The 14,994-nt window shown below is 42.1% G+C and overlaps 1 protein-coding gene across 2 annotated transcripts in view; it reads right to left on the minus strand.

Moving 5' to 3' along the window:
• POF1B (POF1B actin binding protein) overlaps window positions 1–14,994 on the minus strand; it is a 55,451-nt gene that overhangs the window by 15,624 nt on the left and 24,833 nt on the right. The window contains exons 9-11 of one of the 2 annotated variants that reach the window (XM_063346315.1): window positions 14,500–14,609; window positions 8,714–8,871; window positions 4,841–5,686 (exon numbers count right to left, since the gene is read on the minus strand). In XM_063346315.1, the coding sequence (XP_063202385.1) occupies window positions 4,841–5,323 (483 nt within the window). In that variant the 5' untranslated portion in view covers window positions 5,324–5,686; window positions 8,714–8,871; window positions 14,500–14,609. Of the gene's footprint in view, window positions 1–4,336; window positions 4,705–4,840; window positions 5,687–8,713; window positions 8,872–14,499; window positions 14,610–14,994 lie in introns of those variants that run through there. The other variant, XM_063346316.1, reaches the window with a different exon arrangement.

The following is a 14,994-nucleotide window of genomic DNA, read 5'->3' on the forward strand; positions in this document are numbered from 1 at the left end:
TCCAAGTGAGCAAAATTCCCACTGAATCTAATCTAAGAACTGGGCAATTTGTTAGTTTACAGCACACTATCTATTCTTCCTCACAGTACAAATTTGCAATTTTCATAACAAATCACTTCTTCCCTTAGCCCGTGGGCAGAGCTTGGGAAGTTTACATTGCTGCACTTCAGTCCCAGAGACATTCTCAACCAGGTAAGAGCAGCTCTGAAGTAGGTCAGATTTCCAGCTGTGAACTGTTGCATAAGTTTAGGAAGCCTGAAGCTGTTTTCCAAATCTCCTGAGAGTGAATCATAACAGCACCAGGAAAGAGAAATCAAAGCAGAAAAGAAACTGTTTTACCAGCAATCATTGTAATTAAGAAACGTCAAAATTATAAGTGCTCCAGAAAACTTAGAAAGCTGCTTACTCCTCCCACACACGGTGTACCTGAGGTAGGTCTGTCAAGGAAGGGAACCCACCGACGCCAACAGAACTCTCTGTATTGGGACATAACACCAAAAAGAGACAATATGGAGGTCTAGAACATACAGCCCCATTCCTACATCCCTCTGACGCCTACAGAATTTGAACAAAAAAGTAAAATACTTAAAAAAATGAATGTCCAGTGGTATTTCCTTCCCACCAGTTTGTCAGCAGGCATAGTCCTCATTCCCAGTTCCTCCTCTGACCCAGGCAAGGCAGCTCTGAGCTCCGTGCCGAGCCTCGCACCACCGGCTCTGTCTGTCCTGGAGCGCGCCAGTGCTACCGCAGCACGAGTACCACGGGAGCGCAGTACTTGTTCAGAGGTGACTACCATTGTACGGCACATGGAAACAAGATAAGTGCTGTGCATGAAATCAAAAGACACATTTTCAATTTACTGAAAAGTTGGACAAACCTGCCTGAACTAAATCACGCTGACACAGGGCTTTGGAATACGTAACTCACACTGTCTAGTTTGGAGACCATAATGTGTAAAACTATTTTATCTAGTTACCCATGTGTTCTCGGAGGAATACATTCAGAACTGAGCAGACCAGACCATTTTAAGTCAAAATATACTATTATACTATTCAAAAGGATGGCCTAATCATGTGTGGAATATTATACAGAACCTAAGAATGTTTTGCTTGGGTAAAATTATGCTTATTTTTAAGATACCCAAACTCTTTCATTTCCAAAGAGCTTTGATGCAGATACATTTCCCTCCCTCCCTTATGAACACGGATTTGCCTGCCCTCCCTCCCTCCCGTACCAGCCAAGCAGGCTGGACTCGCACAGGCTGGGAGGGAGCCGGGAAGCCAGAAACCCTGTGACTGCATTTCTGGTTGCCCATCATTTCCAAGGGGCGCAGCTCAGGCTACTCTCTGTCATCTCCTGGAACGCTTTGGAGATGCGGCATTTTGTAACTGGGAGAAGGAAGGGGAGGGTGGGATATTAACGGGGAGAGTTCAGTGCTGTTGGGGATTGCAGTGGCACAACTGGGTTTGGGATTTGTAACGGCCTGACCAGTTGTTCTGGGTCTATGTTTATAAGGATAATTTCAAAAGGGATATGCTAACACTTTCATAATGATTTTGAAATAGGATTTTTAAGTTTTAAAATAACCATTTGGTAAATTTATCCAGTTATCATGTCCAAATTTTATGCAAAAACAATCAGTACACTAACTTTTATTTCAGCAAGTTTCCCTTAGCTTCAGACAAACCAGCGATTAAGGTGAGAATTTCATCTATGTCAAAACCTTTTATCCGTAACATATTCTCATTAATTACAAGCAATTCAGTCATCTAATCAGAATTTATGAGTTACCTTTGGCAGCTGAAATACGGAAATGGCAGGCTATGTTTGAGAGCCGTTTCAAACAATACAGACAAATCTTACAAGCTGGTTAATATTATACCATTTTCACAATGGGAGGTGAGAGCCTTTAGCACTTCACAGAACCCAGCCCAACCACGAAAAGATCTTACTCACAAAATTTCTCACATGGATAAACTCCTACAAAGGCTTTCAGGATTTTGCTCTCTGCACTGACAGCAGATGTCTTGTGTGTGCGCTACTTCACATATTTTTTCATGACCACAGTGAAAGGGTTCATACGTGTACACCATACTGGACGAGAATTTATTCTAAACAACATTCTTCCTTTAGATCAAGCAGATGAGAGCAAAATCTGCCATGAATTACTCCAGATGAAGCTTGCCACAGCTGGGAGTAGCATTTGGCTTCTACATCAAGAATAAAACAAAGTTAGATTGAAAAAGTAAAGAAAACTGAATCCTGAACTACAAAAAAATACAATGACGTGTCCTATATGCACACACCAGTTTCAAATTTTCCCTCCCTTTGGTTTATTAAAAATGTACATAAACATAACAGAACACATAATCACGTAACTAAATAATAGGATAGCCTATCAGCAGCGATGTAGACATTTGTTGTCATTAATCTACAAAAGCTCTGCAGAAGTTAAATATTGCTCAAAGATAGCCCTTTGCCCTATCAACAGTAAGAAGCGTAGACTACAGCTCTAGGCTGCCATTAGCTGAAAACTCTAGTGCTAAGTTAAAACATCCATGCGAGGTAGGTATCCTTACATTATTCAGTTTATGCAGCTATACGTGATCTGCTCCAAGGGCAACGGAGTCAAAAAGACAATTGCACTTCTTCACATTGCAGCTCTTTGGAAACTTCCTACATTCTTCCCAGTGCTTCCTTCTGGCAACTCCCATTCAGCACCAAGTACGCAATTTCTGTCTACTCCCAGCTGACTTCCTTGTTTGTTAACCATTTTCATCTTTAGTAACTTCCTAATAATCTTTATTAAGCACCTTCCCTCTCCACCATGAAAAATGCAACCCACACAAAGCCTGATTTGAACAACATCCTCTTTTGTCTTTGAAGTCTAATCCAGCAAAACCCTTCAGCAAGAAATTATTTTTCATCATCACGACTTAATGGATTCAGTGACTAAAACAGATGTTGAAAATTAAACGTATTTCTTAGAGCAGAGACAGCATTTCAGTCTATAATCAAATTGTTCACACACTTATCTGAGCAGAGGAAACCTAGGACTGCAGTATTTATTCTAATGAATATTTAATTAATTGAACACAATTCAGACTAGCCTAACACAATTCAATCTAGCCTAGTTGAGCAGATCACTTATCTGGGAGGTGAGAGGCCAGTGTTTACACTCCTGCCCCACATCTTGCAAAAGAGGGATTAACAGCTTTGATACTGCAGGAATGCGTCTGTCACATCCAAGTCATTTAAAGCTGCCACTGAAGCGGCTCACTTTCCAGAATTCACAGAAGCCACCCTGCAGAGGAAGGTGGCCCTAAAACTACCCAAATACGGCTTTATTGGTCTTAATCTCTAGTCAAGTGTTTTCACACCACAGGAAAGAAAATTAAATAAGAGTTCAACTTGAAACAAATACACGTTGTCATATTGCATATAACACACCCATCCTGCTTCTACTGATATTAACGACAGTCTGATGTATAAGAGAAAAAAATGGTTTAAGAATAAATTCTGATCTCCCTTTCTGTTTTTACAGTCAAAGCTGTTCTTATGTCATTGGTTTGTAGTTTTGTTTTGAAGACTTAGCAAAGGTAACAATCGCATATGTTAAAATTATATTAAATTCCATCAATACCTTCAAGCCATTCCCCAAATACCCACACAGCAGCAAACCTGCCAAACTGCATTGTGAAGAGTTTTAAAGCAAAGCTAATTGAACTCTATTACTTCCCTACCTGCTCAGTCGCATACGTTATTAGCATCATTGATTCGCGCAGAACTATTAAGCACACACACCTTTATATTACATTTACACGAGCAGCACCAAGGCAGCAGAGCAGTGTCTGTGTGTGCATCCCCTCCGTGGGAAGGGAGCACCCAGTCTGCGCAACCGGCAGCCCTGGGCTCCTGCTCCGGCTGGAATTTTACCGTTCTGTTGACAAAATGGGCAAAAATACTGCAATGGAGTAGGGTATTTAGAAGTTCACGTTTAAAAAAAAAAAATCTAATTAGAATTGCCAAACAGGAAACAAATATGGGATTAACTGATCCACTCAAACAGAGAAATTTAAAGGGTTTTAAGAATTCTAGATGAAAACGGGTAGCTGAGGTGTGAACACCGACACCGAACACCGACAGCCTGGTCTAGTGGGAGGGGGGCTGGAACTGGATGATATTTAAGGTCCCTTCCAACCCGAACCATCCTGCGGTTCCATGATTCAGCCGCTGCCCGCGCCGAAGGCGGCCCCTCTCCTCCCGCCGCGGCCCGCCCGCCCCCCCTTGCACGGACGCACACCCCCACCCGCCGCGGGAAGATTAAATAAATTACGGGTCTGAGGGTGCCGGAGAACAGCCCCGGTGCGCGGTGAAGCCGGCCGTTCCGCCCCCGGGTGGTTGCCGGGCCGGGCCCCTCACGGCAGCGGCGGGGCGCTGAGCGGCTCCGGACGGGCCTCCCGCCCACCCCGCAGTGGGGCCGCCTCCGCGCAGGGGGAATAGCCGCGTTTTTCCCCAGACGGGTGTTCATCTGAGGCAAAACGACATTTTCGAAGGAGAAGCCCCGGGCAGGTGCGGGGCGGGCGGTGAAGGGCTCGGCCGCGCCGGGGCTCCCCGCTCCCCGCCGGGCGGGATGCCCGCCCCGACCCCCTCCCCGCCGGGCGGGACCCGCGGGAGGCCTGCCGCCTGCCCGCCGGCACAAGGGCGCCTGGCTTCGACGCCGCCTCAGGCCGGGCGGGAGCGGGACAGGGCGGCGGGGAGAGCCGCGGGCGGGCAGGTGGCGGCCCGGCCCGGGCTATGCGGAGGGAGGGCGGGTGGGAGGGCCGGAGAGCTGCCGTACCTGTTGCGGGTCGCAGCCGGAGATGACTTGCTGGTAGCCGTGCGAGCACTCCAGCGGCGAGGCCGCCCGGGAGGAGCAGGAGGTGCTGACCCGCCGGCAGCCGGGGCCGTAGGTCCGCACGCGGTCGTACGCCACCCCGCTTTCCTGCTGCTGGTGGGGCGCCGGGTCGAAGCACGGCAAGGGCCGCGGCGCCGGCTCCGGGCAGGACGGCGGCTCCCGGCACGGCGGGGGCCGCGGCGGCGGCGGGGGCTCCGGGCAGGGCGGCGGCTCCCGGCACGGCGGGGTCCGGGGCAGCGGCTCCGGGCAGGGCGGTGGCTCCCGGCAGGGCAGGGGCCGGGGCAGCGGCTCCGGGTAGGCCAGAGGCCGCCGGGCGGCGGGGAGCGTGCTGTAGTGCTGCTGGCGCCGGTAGTAGTGGTGCTGCTGCTGCTGCTGGAGGTGCGGGGGCAGCGAGGGGGGCTGCAGCTGCTGCTGGCCCCCGTACATGCCGGCCGCGCTCGGGCACCGCCGGCTCCGGCGGGGAGCGGGGCGGCAAATGCAGGAGGGAGCCGGGGCAGGGCGGCGATTAGTACCTGCGAGGGAGCCGCGCCTTGGGCAGGGCACACCCGGCTGGCAGAGCCCCGCGGCCGCCTCCCTCTCTCCGGGCAGGCCGCCAGCCGGGAGCGGGACCGTCGGCGGGAGGGCGCAGGCAGGGCCCGGGGGTGGCGGAGCGGGCCGGGGGGTGGCGGAGCTCCCGGTGCTGCTTTGCAGCCCGTTCACCTGCCTTCTCTCGCCGCCGGGTCCGGCCGCGGGAAAGGACCGATCGTTGTAGCAGATACCGTTCTAATACAGCGCCGTAACGAAACCTTGCTAATGGAAAAAGCAGAGAAAAGTAAAGCATAATGCTGTTTAATAAAGCCCTTTGTTATTAATCTATTTACAGCCTGTGTAGGGGGAGTGTACACACATCATTACTTGCTACTCAATTAAATGACTCAAATACTTTTCGCAGGAGGTTATGAACTTTCCCGCAGAGCGCTTTGCATCTGCAGGAGCCATCGCCTTCTCCCCCATCCAGCAAACTCTGCCTTTGGCAGCAGCTGTCTGGAAAATGAATATGTTTTCTGAACGCATGCATTCCTGCATCTCCATCACAGGGCACTGGCAGCCTTACTTAGGTAACCGGGTTGATCATTACAGATGAACTACAACATGGAGCTTATCTAGAAAGTATTGCATTACTTACTTCTCCAAAATCTCACTCTGTAGGAAAGAATGTAAACTCCAGTTAGTTTCTCAATCCAGCGTATTTTGGTTTGAGTTCCTTTGCCTACGTAAGGCAAGCCCTAACTCAGAACTTCACTTTGTTCTGCAAGGTAATGTAGCAATAACATAATTGTAGACTCTTGTGTAATAAATATTATCCTTAATAATAAACCTTAGATTCTTAATTTTCTCAATTTGCTTCCCCTACACATTTACTATGCTTTCAGGTAACACAGTACAGTCACACAGAACAAAAACCAGTTTCTGTAGTACCGTGTTGTGGGAAAACACCTTTGATGTAATGGAGCAATACCAGCCGTGTTATTCTACATGGCATTACAATGGCCATTCACTGAAAGCTCTGTCTCAGATAGTAAAAAGTGCTCACAACATCTGCTCAGACAGTTGGGAAGTTAAGAATTTTAGGATGAGATCCTACAACGATTCAGTATTTTCAGGTACTGTGACATCTGGAGACATATCATCAAATATAAAAAGTTTCACTTTTCCTTCAGGTATTAAACCCAAACAGACCTCTAGTTTACATATGAGTGTATATAAAACACATTTGAACCACTGATTTCCAAGGAACTATATGCCAAAAAACCCTACATGCTTTTAAAACTTCATTCTTGGTTCACACAACTTGGAAAACCTATTGATGGCTTCTCACAAAACCATTTTAAAAAGACCATCTCTTGGAGAGCCACGGTTACGACAACCTAGTCTCTATTTTACACAAACCATAAGGAATTGTTTTATGCTTCAGTAGGAAACTACAGGAACTACAGTAATACTCCCGAGGGTGAAAAAAGTGCTGTAATTGAAAATGTGGAAAACACTGTTGGTTAGCCAGCTCAAGAATCTTACCAGAGTGCAATATACTGCCCTATTTAATAAAGAGTGTCTTGGAAATTTCTTACGAGGGTCAGCAGAAAGCAAGCCCTAAGTCATTCTATTGTAATGGAAATACAAAATAACTTCCGGAAAACTTTGTAGATGTGGCGAGGATTATTGGAGTCATAAACAATAACAGTAAGTAATATATGCATGGTGATCTGTACCAGGTAATGAAAAGAGCCTCAAACAAAGCACTTGAATTTTAATGTGACCAAAAGTTTTATATACATCTAAAACCAAGAATGATACTGCATTTTGTATCTTACACAGTGTTACCTGTTCGGTATGATTATTTGCTGTGACAACTGCGGCTAGGAGGAATAAAAAAGTATTTTGATATAAAATAGGAGAGAAAAATACTCACTTGAAGACCACTACATGAAATGTTGTATTATGACGTCTACGTTTAACTTATTTAAATTATGTGTCATATGGGAAACTGTCTGAAGGGGCTGAGGAAGAGAGGGTTAAGAAGGCGGCCAATTGGCAGGCAGCTGCACCCCATAAGCAACTTGATGAGGCTGAGATAAAAATCTGCTTTCAGCTGAAAGGAAGGCTTTAGAGATTGAAGGGGAGGTTAGAACCACCTGGTAAGTAGAGGCTTCGGTTTTCTGATCCTGCCTTTGAAGGGAGAGCCATAATGCACTTGAGGTTTGGTGGAAGGTGCCGGTCTGCTGCCACTGATCCAGATAGCCCAGTGCAGCCACTTTGTTCCTCTTAACCTCTTAACCCTGCGCCACCTGGATCAGGCTGCCCTGATAGTGGGACACACCTGGCAGAGAATGGAATCTCAGGAAGAAGATGCCTCTCTCCTTATTCCAAATGGCTGGGATAATCTGGCTACAGAGCTCTGCTCGTGTTCAACCAACAAAAGCTTAACACCATTAATTGCCTATAAAGATGAAGCAAGGTATTTTCAGATGAGACAGCAAGTGTCTAGAACTCACTGTTTAAGTCACAAGTAGATCACTGTAGTTTTAAAAGACCAGCTCTGTTAAATCAGAATTTTTGTGTTTATAGCAAAAATTACTTGGTGGTGGGTCATAGTCTATTTTATGCAGGTCAGGCTTCATGATATTGCCTTTTATGAAACTGCTTGTATGAGTAAATTGCATTTTCCGATTCAAATGTCTTTTTAATTTTTTTCCAAAGCTTTTGTTTCTCAACTGCCTTTTTGCCCTTAATTCTCTATGGATATGTATGTAATATTTGTCATCAGGAAGAATACAGAGGAATACTTTACTGAAAGTACAGAGGCAGAATGAATTGGACAGAATAAATCAATCAGACTTTGCTTATAATATGAATACATAAGGATGGAGAAGTGACTGGGTGGGGGGAGGAGGAAGAACGTAAATGCTTTTAAACAGTGAAGTTAAATCTGCTCTTTTGCAAACGCAGGTGGCAGCCTGACGCCTGGGAAAACAGAAAATCTGACCTGTGACTGCAAAGCTGGTACACTGTGTAATAAAACAACGTTTACCTGGTTTTAGCGTATCTTTTGTCCTCTAATTCCTCTTTCTTTCATTAAACAACTACAGATGCTCTGCATACAGAAACCTCTGGAACATCAGGGACTCGGATCTCCTGCTACATAGGTGCATTTATGTGTATGGATCATGCAAACACACAGTGGGGCAGAGGGGATTACAGAGGAGCCACTAGGAGATGAGCAGGGAAGGGGAAACAACAGATGAGTATTGAGCAAAGGTCTGACTGGGGAGAACCTACCTAATGTAGAGAGAGTGTTGGCTCTGGCACCTGGAGCCCCATCTGCCACATTTCCACAGCAATTTCAAGACACAGAGTACTGAACGGATGACAGGTTGTTCTTTGTACTGCTGGACCCTTTGCCCTTCTGGTTCGTGCCTCTGCAATCACAACATACTCTATTTCCCATGAGGGGAAAAAAAAAAAAAAAGCACCTCTTAAGAAATACCTTGAGATTGTTTTAGGACAGCACTATTTGTCTGTTTATATTATAATTAAAACATAGGAACAATTACACCAGTTCAGATAAAGATGCCATCTAGATCTCAAGCAGTAGCAGATGCTAAAGAACAATCCGTGTATTCCTAAAAGGGTCTGAAGAGGACAAGCCAGTGTAACACTTCTCTCTCAACACTTTCCCACTTGCCAGCTATTTTCAACTCTGGGTATTTCATAAGGACCGTATATTCTTTTCTCACCAGTAACCTTAATCTCACATATATGGACTTGCTCAACACGTCCCCTGAATTCATGTAAAATTCTTTTTGCACTCAGAAAGTCCTCTGTAACTTCAGCAGACCTGCTACTGCTGCATGAAGATCCTCCTTTTGATTCTGACTCCTAGTTCAACAGCCCCTCGTCCTTCTGTACAACTTTATAATTTCTCCATTAAGTCCTCTCTCTTCCAGGCTAGGAAACAACAGCCCTATTCAATCTTCTTCGTTGAGATGTTATTCCACATCGTGGGTGATTAATGCCCTTTTCATGACCCTTTTCCAGTTCTAATAGATCATTGCACAGTATTCCAGATGTGGAAAAATCATGGATTTATGCAATGGTGCAATGATTACTTTTTTGTTCTCTATTATTTTCTTTCCTAGTATCTTCTAATGTTTGATTTGCTCTTTTTGACTGCCACTAAGCTGATGTTTTCTTGGGGTTATCCGTCATGACCACAGAGTTTTGCACTAGAGCACTAATAGGCTGCTCAGAGTCCATCATTTCATATGTTTCATATAAGCATTACTGTATACTCATCCACAATAATTTTTATCTGCTTTATTATTTTATTTAGAAATGTATTTTAACAAGGTATCTTGCAATGCATAGCTAGCAAGATTGGATCTCAAATGCTTCTTATGTGATTTCAGAATTTTAATTCTCTTTACACATTACAGTGTTTCTGTAGTAAGAAAATTCAGCAAGCAGAAAAGGTTAAACAGAGTTTAGGTACGTTTTAAAGACTACCATTTACTGTGCTGGCATTAACTAATCATCAGACCATGAAGTGACTGTTGCAAGTTTGAAGGAAAACTCTCTTATCCCATCAATATGTTCCTTGTGATAACAGTTGTAGTTTGAAGTTTATACATTTCAAAAAGAAATTGAAATCTTTGGAATATACCAAAAAAATCTAGACTTAAAAATTGCATCTAACAACTAATAGCTTTGATAATTTATAATCTAAAATTGTCAATGAACATGCAAATACACTCCCTACTTCTGCTATAGTAGCAAAGGGGAGGAATAATCTTTGTATTATAGTGTAACAACAGCACACGGAGTGACAAAACAGAATAAAATCACTTTGTTTTATAAGGACACTGGTTTTGTGATGGCTGTCAGTATCTCCAACAGCTCAAAAGATTGCATTTCATTCTATGAAGTGAAATAATGCAATACTGTACTTACCCTTAAGCAGAAGTCACTCTTTTGTTCTAACCATTTTCCTGTTTGAATTGTTGAGGTTATTTAACAGTCAATTTACTTTGTTTCAGATAATTAATACTATGCATGAGATTGGTGATCAAACAAAAAAAAACACGTTGAGCAACTTTTCTCCTACCCATTAAAGCCCTTATTCAGCATGCCTCATTTTAATGAAATACTACCAGTCATCATTTACCAAACACGACTGCAAAAAGCAACTTGAGAATATAACATTGTATGCAAAATACATAATTTTATCCAACAATAAGCCTGAGTAGAAAATAAATAGCAAGACATGATGCTGAACTTTCCTCTCTTCATGATACTGCAAAAAGTCCTCTGAGCACCTATCAGTGATATCTGTATTATGCTGCCAGTTCTAATTTATAGCTCAGTGATGCTCTAAGAAAACTGATAAAGGGAAAAGGCCTGCAGTCACGAGGAACAGCTGATCTGTGGAGCTAGATACTTTTGAGTTTCACGCCAGGGAAAGATATTACATTCATTATGACCAAAGAGCAGGAAATGAGTTCAATTCCAAAGCAACAATTTGCATTTCCCTCTCCTGGACAGACTGCCTAAGGAACAATCCTCTTTATTAAAGGAGATAAAGGAGTTGGGATTGTGACATACTTTAAAATAAGTGTTGCTACCTTGGATTTTATGGAGAACAAGACAGGGATTTGGGTGTTTATTTATCTTTGCTTTTACCTCAACATACTAAAAACGTGTCAGAGAAACAGCTGGTCTGCCTTTAAAGAAAACCTGAAATCATTAAGCACAGAACACAGAGAAGTGTTTAGAATTTGTCTAAAAAAAATTAAAACTGTATAAAACCACTAAAAGCAATGGAATAAGTTCTTAACATCTGTAAATAAAATCTATTATAGATTTTATAAACTATTTTTCCAGCCAGTAACCTGTCAAGAGGATCAGATGCATTATCATCTCCACATTACTAAATTGCTACAAAATTTCTATGGCCAAGTATGAAGGATGATAGAAATTTAAAACAAGTGTAATTAACAGTCAGTTCTTCGGTCAATGTATGTCATACCTATACATAGATTAGAACAAAATATCTAAGCAGCTCGGGCTACCTGGTGACAGAAACTTGAATAGGGACAAGTTATCCTGCTTCACGCTACTGTAGCCACACTGTTCCAGTGTCCAAACAGCTAAGGGAAATACCTTGTCTCCACGTTGTGACCTATATATCCTCTTATTTATACCATATTATTTCGCTAAATATATTTAAACAGTTAGAAGTTAACAGTTATAAATTCTACTATATTCCTATATTTTATACCTGAAATTTCAACTATTTCTGTGAGCACAGAGTTTATGCTGTTTTGTCTTTATGTAACATGGAAAAGTTTCCAGGTTATGGATGCATCTAGCAAGCTTTGGTTTTGCTTAAGACAGACATTGTGCAGAATTTCATTTAAAGTTACGACTTTCTCTTTTGAGAAAGCTTGCATTTCTAATTTGGCTCTTACTGGTCAGGTAGAAAGCAAAAAACCAACTTGATAGCTTGCTTTCTCCATAGATCCATAGTTGCTTCTCTCTGATTTCAGAAACAGAGCTCATGACAATCCTCCCACATCTGTTTCATCAGCTGATTAAAATGTAGATCTCCTGCAAGGTAACACATTTTTGGATGATGGGTGTTACTCTAACCAACTAATTATTAAGAGAACAATTTTATGCATGATCAGCAACTTGGCAACGTAAACAACATGAAACAGTTCTTTTAAATAGGACTTGATATTTTGTTTATGAGAGCTTGCATTTACTGGAAAGCTTTATGGCTTTTACAAGCCATTTAAACATAAAAGTTTTTGTTATCTTTTAAAGCCTTTTTGCAGTAAGACTGTTTATCTAGCACAAGAAAGAATTCAGATAGGAGCCTTATGTAAAGCCATGAATATTTGGTTTTCTGATTGTGTTGTATGATTTGTGGTGTTTATTGGAATACACTGAAGGGCAACGTTTCTTTCTTTCTTTTTTTAAAGCCCACAAGATACCTGACAAGTTTTAACTTATTCTTTAAAAAGCGAGATTCTTTTGCTGATAGGGACTAAGCGTGCTATTATGCTTAGTTTTATAACTACTTTTTATTTACATTTAAAGTTGGAAAAAAGTCGAAGTCAAAATGTCTCAGTCAAATGTATATCTTAATTTTAATTTCACAAGTAGAATGAGTGCATTTCAAAACCACAACTGCTGGGCTTTCGTGAGGATGGGGTTTTTATTTTGACCCACTAACTGTCTGTTCTCAGACTTGCTTTTCTCATGCCAACTGGAAGCTGCTGGCCAATCTGGTTTGCCTCTGTACCCAAACTAGAATACAAGAATGAATTGTGCCAAGGTAGAACTAACCCTATGCCATGCTGCTAGTAAAACCACTCACTGCCCCGAGCCAGTGAAATGTACCTGCTGCTAGAAATGGGCTTTAGGAAGCACAAACATTAATCCTGTAACTCTTTCTTACTTCAGTATCTCACCCTTATTTATGTACGCTGTGAGTCTGTGAAAATGAAAGTTGAAAGAGGAATGATTAATGACCGGTGCATCAGACAAGCGAACAGAGCATTCCTGACAGAACAAGCCGGGGCTCTGTCATCCTGTGCTATCTCTGGCAGACTTGTTTTTATTTCTAATTCTCGGAGAGGAGCACTAGCTTCAGAATGTGCAACATCACACTGGACTGTCAAACTTCTTTGGCTTTAACAACATTTCAGGAATTGTGTAGGTACACAGCAGGGTAACATACAACTCACCATTTTTGGTAAGTATGGTAACTTTGTCCCAGAAAGCATTTTCTAGTATTAATTTCTCAATGTAATTACTCTTTTCTCAATTTGTATAAATTTTCTTCTGGATTAGAGATTCAAAGAGGTCATAAAAAAAAAAGAACATTTTAATTCCGTAAATGCAACCTGCCCCATATACTTTCTGCTAGACAACCACATTCAGTTGGGTTGTAAATGATGTTTAAAGCATTAGTAGTTTCCTATCATCTCTAGATATTGGTTAATCTAAGCAAGTAGTACTCTTGCAAGTAGCACTCTAAAGAGGTTCCCTGTTGTGGGAATACTGAAGATCTACATAGGTATATGAGTTTACATGTGCACAATAGCAAAAAATCATGCTGTTCTTTAAACCTACAGTATCTGATGCTCTTATGTTTACATCAAATTATTTACTTTTTTTCTATAAACATTTTTCTACAGTGCAGGCATACATTTAAATATTACCAGATTCTGTTTTCTACATTAACTTAGTCACACATAGTTAATACTTCAGCTTTCCTGCTCTGCTTTCTGGTTCACACATAATTGTTCTTTTACAACTATTTTTATTTGCGCATTACTATATTTGTCAAGAAAAGAATTTACTTGCACAGCTTGTCAGGAATACATGGACTAAAAAGCAAGCATACCTACATACACACATTAAAGCAAGCCTATGCATGATATGTAATATTGCTGCATTAGTTAAGTTCTAAAGAATCTGCTTTAACGCTCGTTTTCTTTTGTCCTGTAACAATGGCATGATGTAAACCCTTCATACAAACTTATTAGAAGAGTGTCTTTTGCGAAAACGCTACTTCCATTCTGCCTGAAGTGCATTTTTCAGTATTCAGAAAGACAAAACTTTCCTATTTCAACTTATCTGTTACACAGGGAATTTGCTACTTCTGTTGCATGAAGAATTGGGGTGCCAGACCCTTGTTCTTTCAATACTGGGATGCTAACAGTGCTAAAGAAGTGACTAGGTAGCCAAAGATATGTGTGCATGGCCCTAACCTTAAGGCAGCTGATGTTGGCAACAACACTTTCACTTCTATTTAGTCACTTTAGTCAGTGACCTACATGAATTGATACAAGTATCTTGGAATATTTTCCAACATGGTAATTTCCCTACTTTCTATTGCTGTTAGAGCAGTGAACAAGCTAGAATCTTCAGTCATGAACAGGTTCAGGCCTTAAGCCAAATTAAAAAGGCTTAAAACCTTAAAATTAAAAGAGACTGTTTTAAGACTACCCTGTTTTCATAAAATCTTAAAGGCAACATGAGATATTTTGTAATACCTGTAATGAGAGCGGTCTTTACTTGAGAGGGTATTGAAGATAATCAACTTGAGATCATTTTTACGTCCTTTCCAAGGGAGATACTGGTCTTCCATGCTCATTTGTACCATCTGAAAAACAAAATTTATTACTTTAAGAGAATAATACTGGAATTTATTTTTTTTTCTAAAGTAAAACCAGAAGGATAAATAAGAGGTAGCAAAGTTTCAGACACTAGGTCTTTGTCTGTGTGCATGGGCTATGCTATGCCTGGCTTCATTCATCTATCAGCTATTCTTATCAGCCATTAAAGCTACTGGTAAAATTATTGTACAATAATAATAATAATAACAACAACAACCACCACGACCATCTTAACTGTATCAGAAAAGATGTTCTCCCATTCCTAGCAGCCCAACTTCTTTGTCTCTAAAGAAGACTATCCCACAAAGTGGAATGAAAGCATTTCACAGCAAAGAGCGCACGGCTAAAATAAACTCAGCATAGCAGAAAGAG

The sequence above is a fragment of the Chroicocephalus ridibundus genome, chromosome 9 (assembly GCF_963924245.1).
Source record: "Chroicocephalus ridibundus chromosome 9, bChrRid1.1, whole genome shotgun sequence".
NCBI classification, from domain to species: domain Eukaryota; kingdom Metazoa; phylum Chordata; class Aves; order Charadriiformes; family Laridae; genus Chroicocephalus; species Chroicocephalus ridibundus.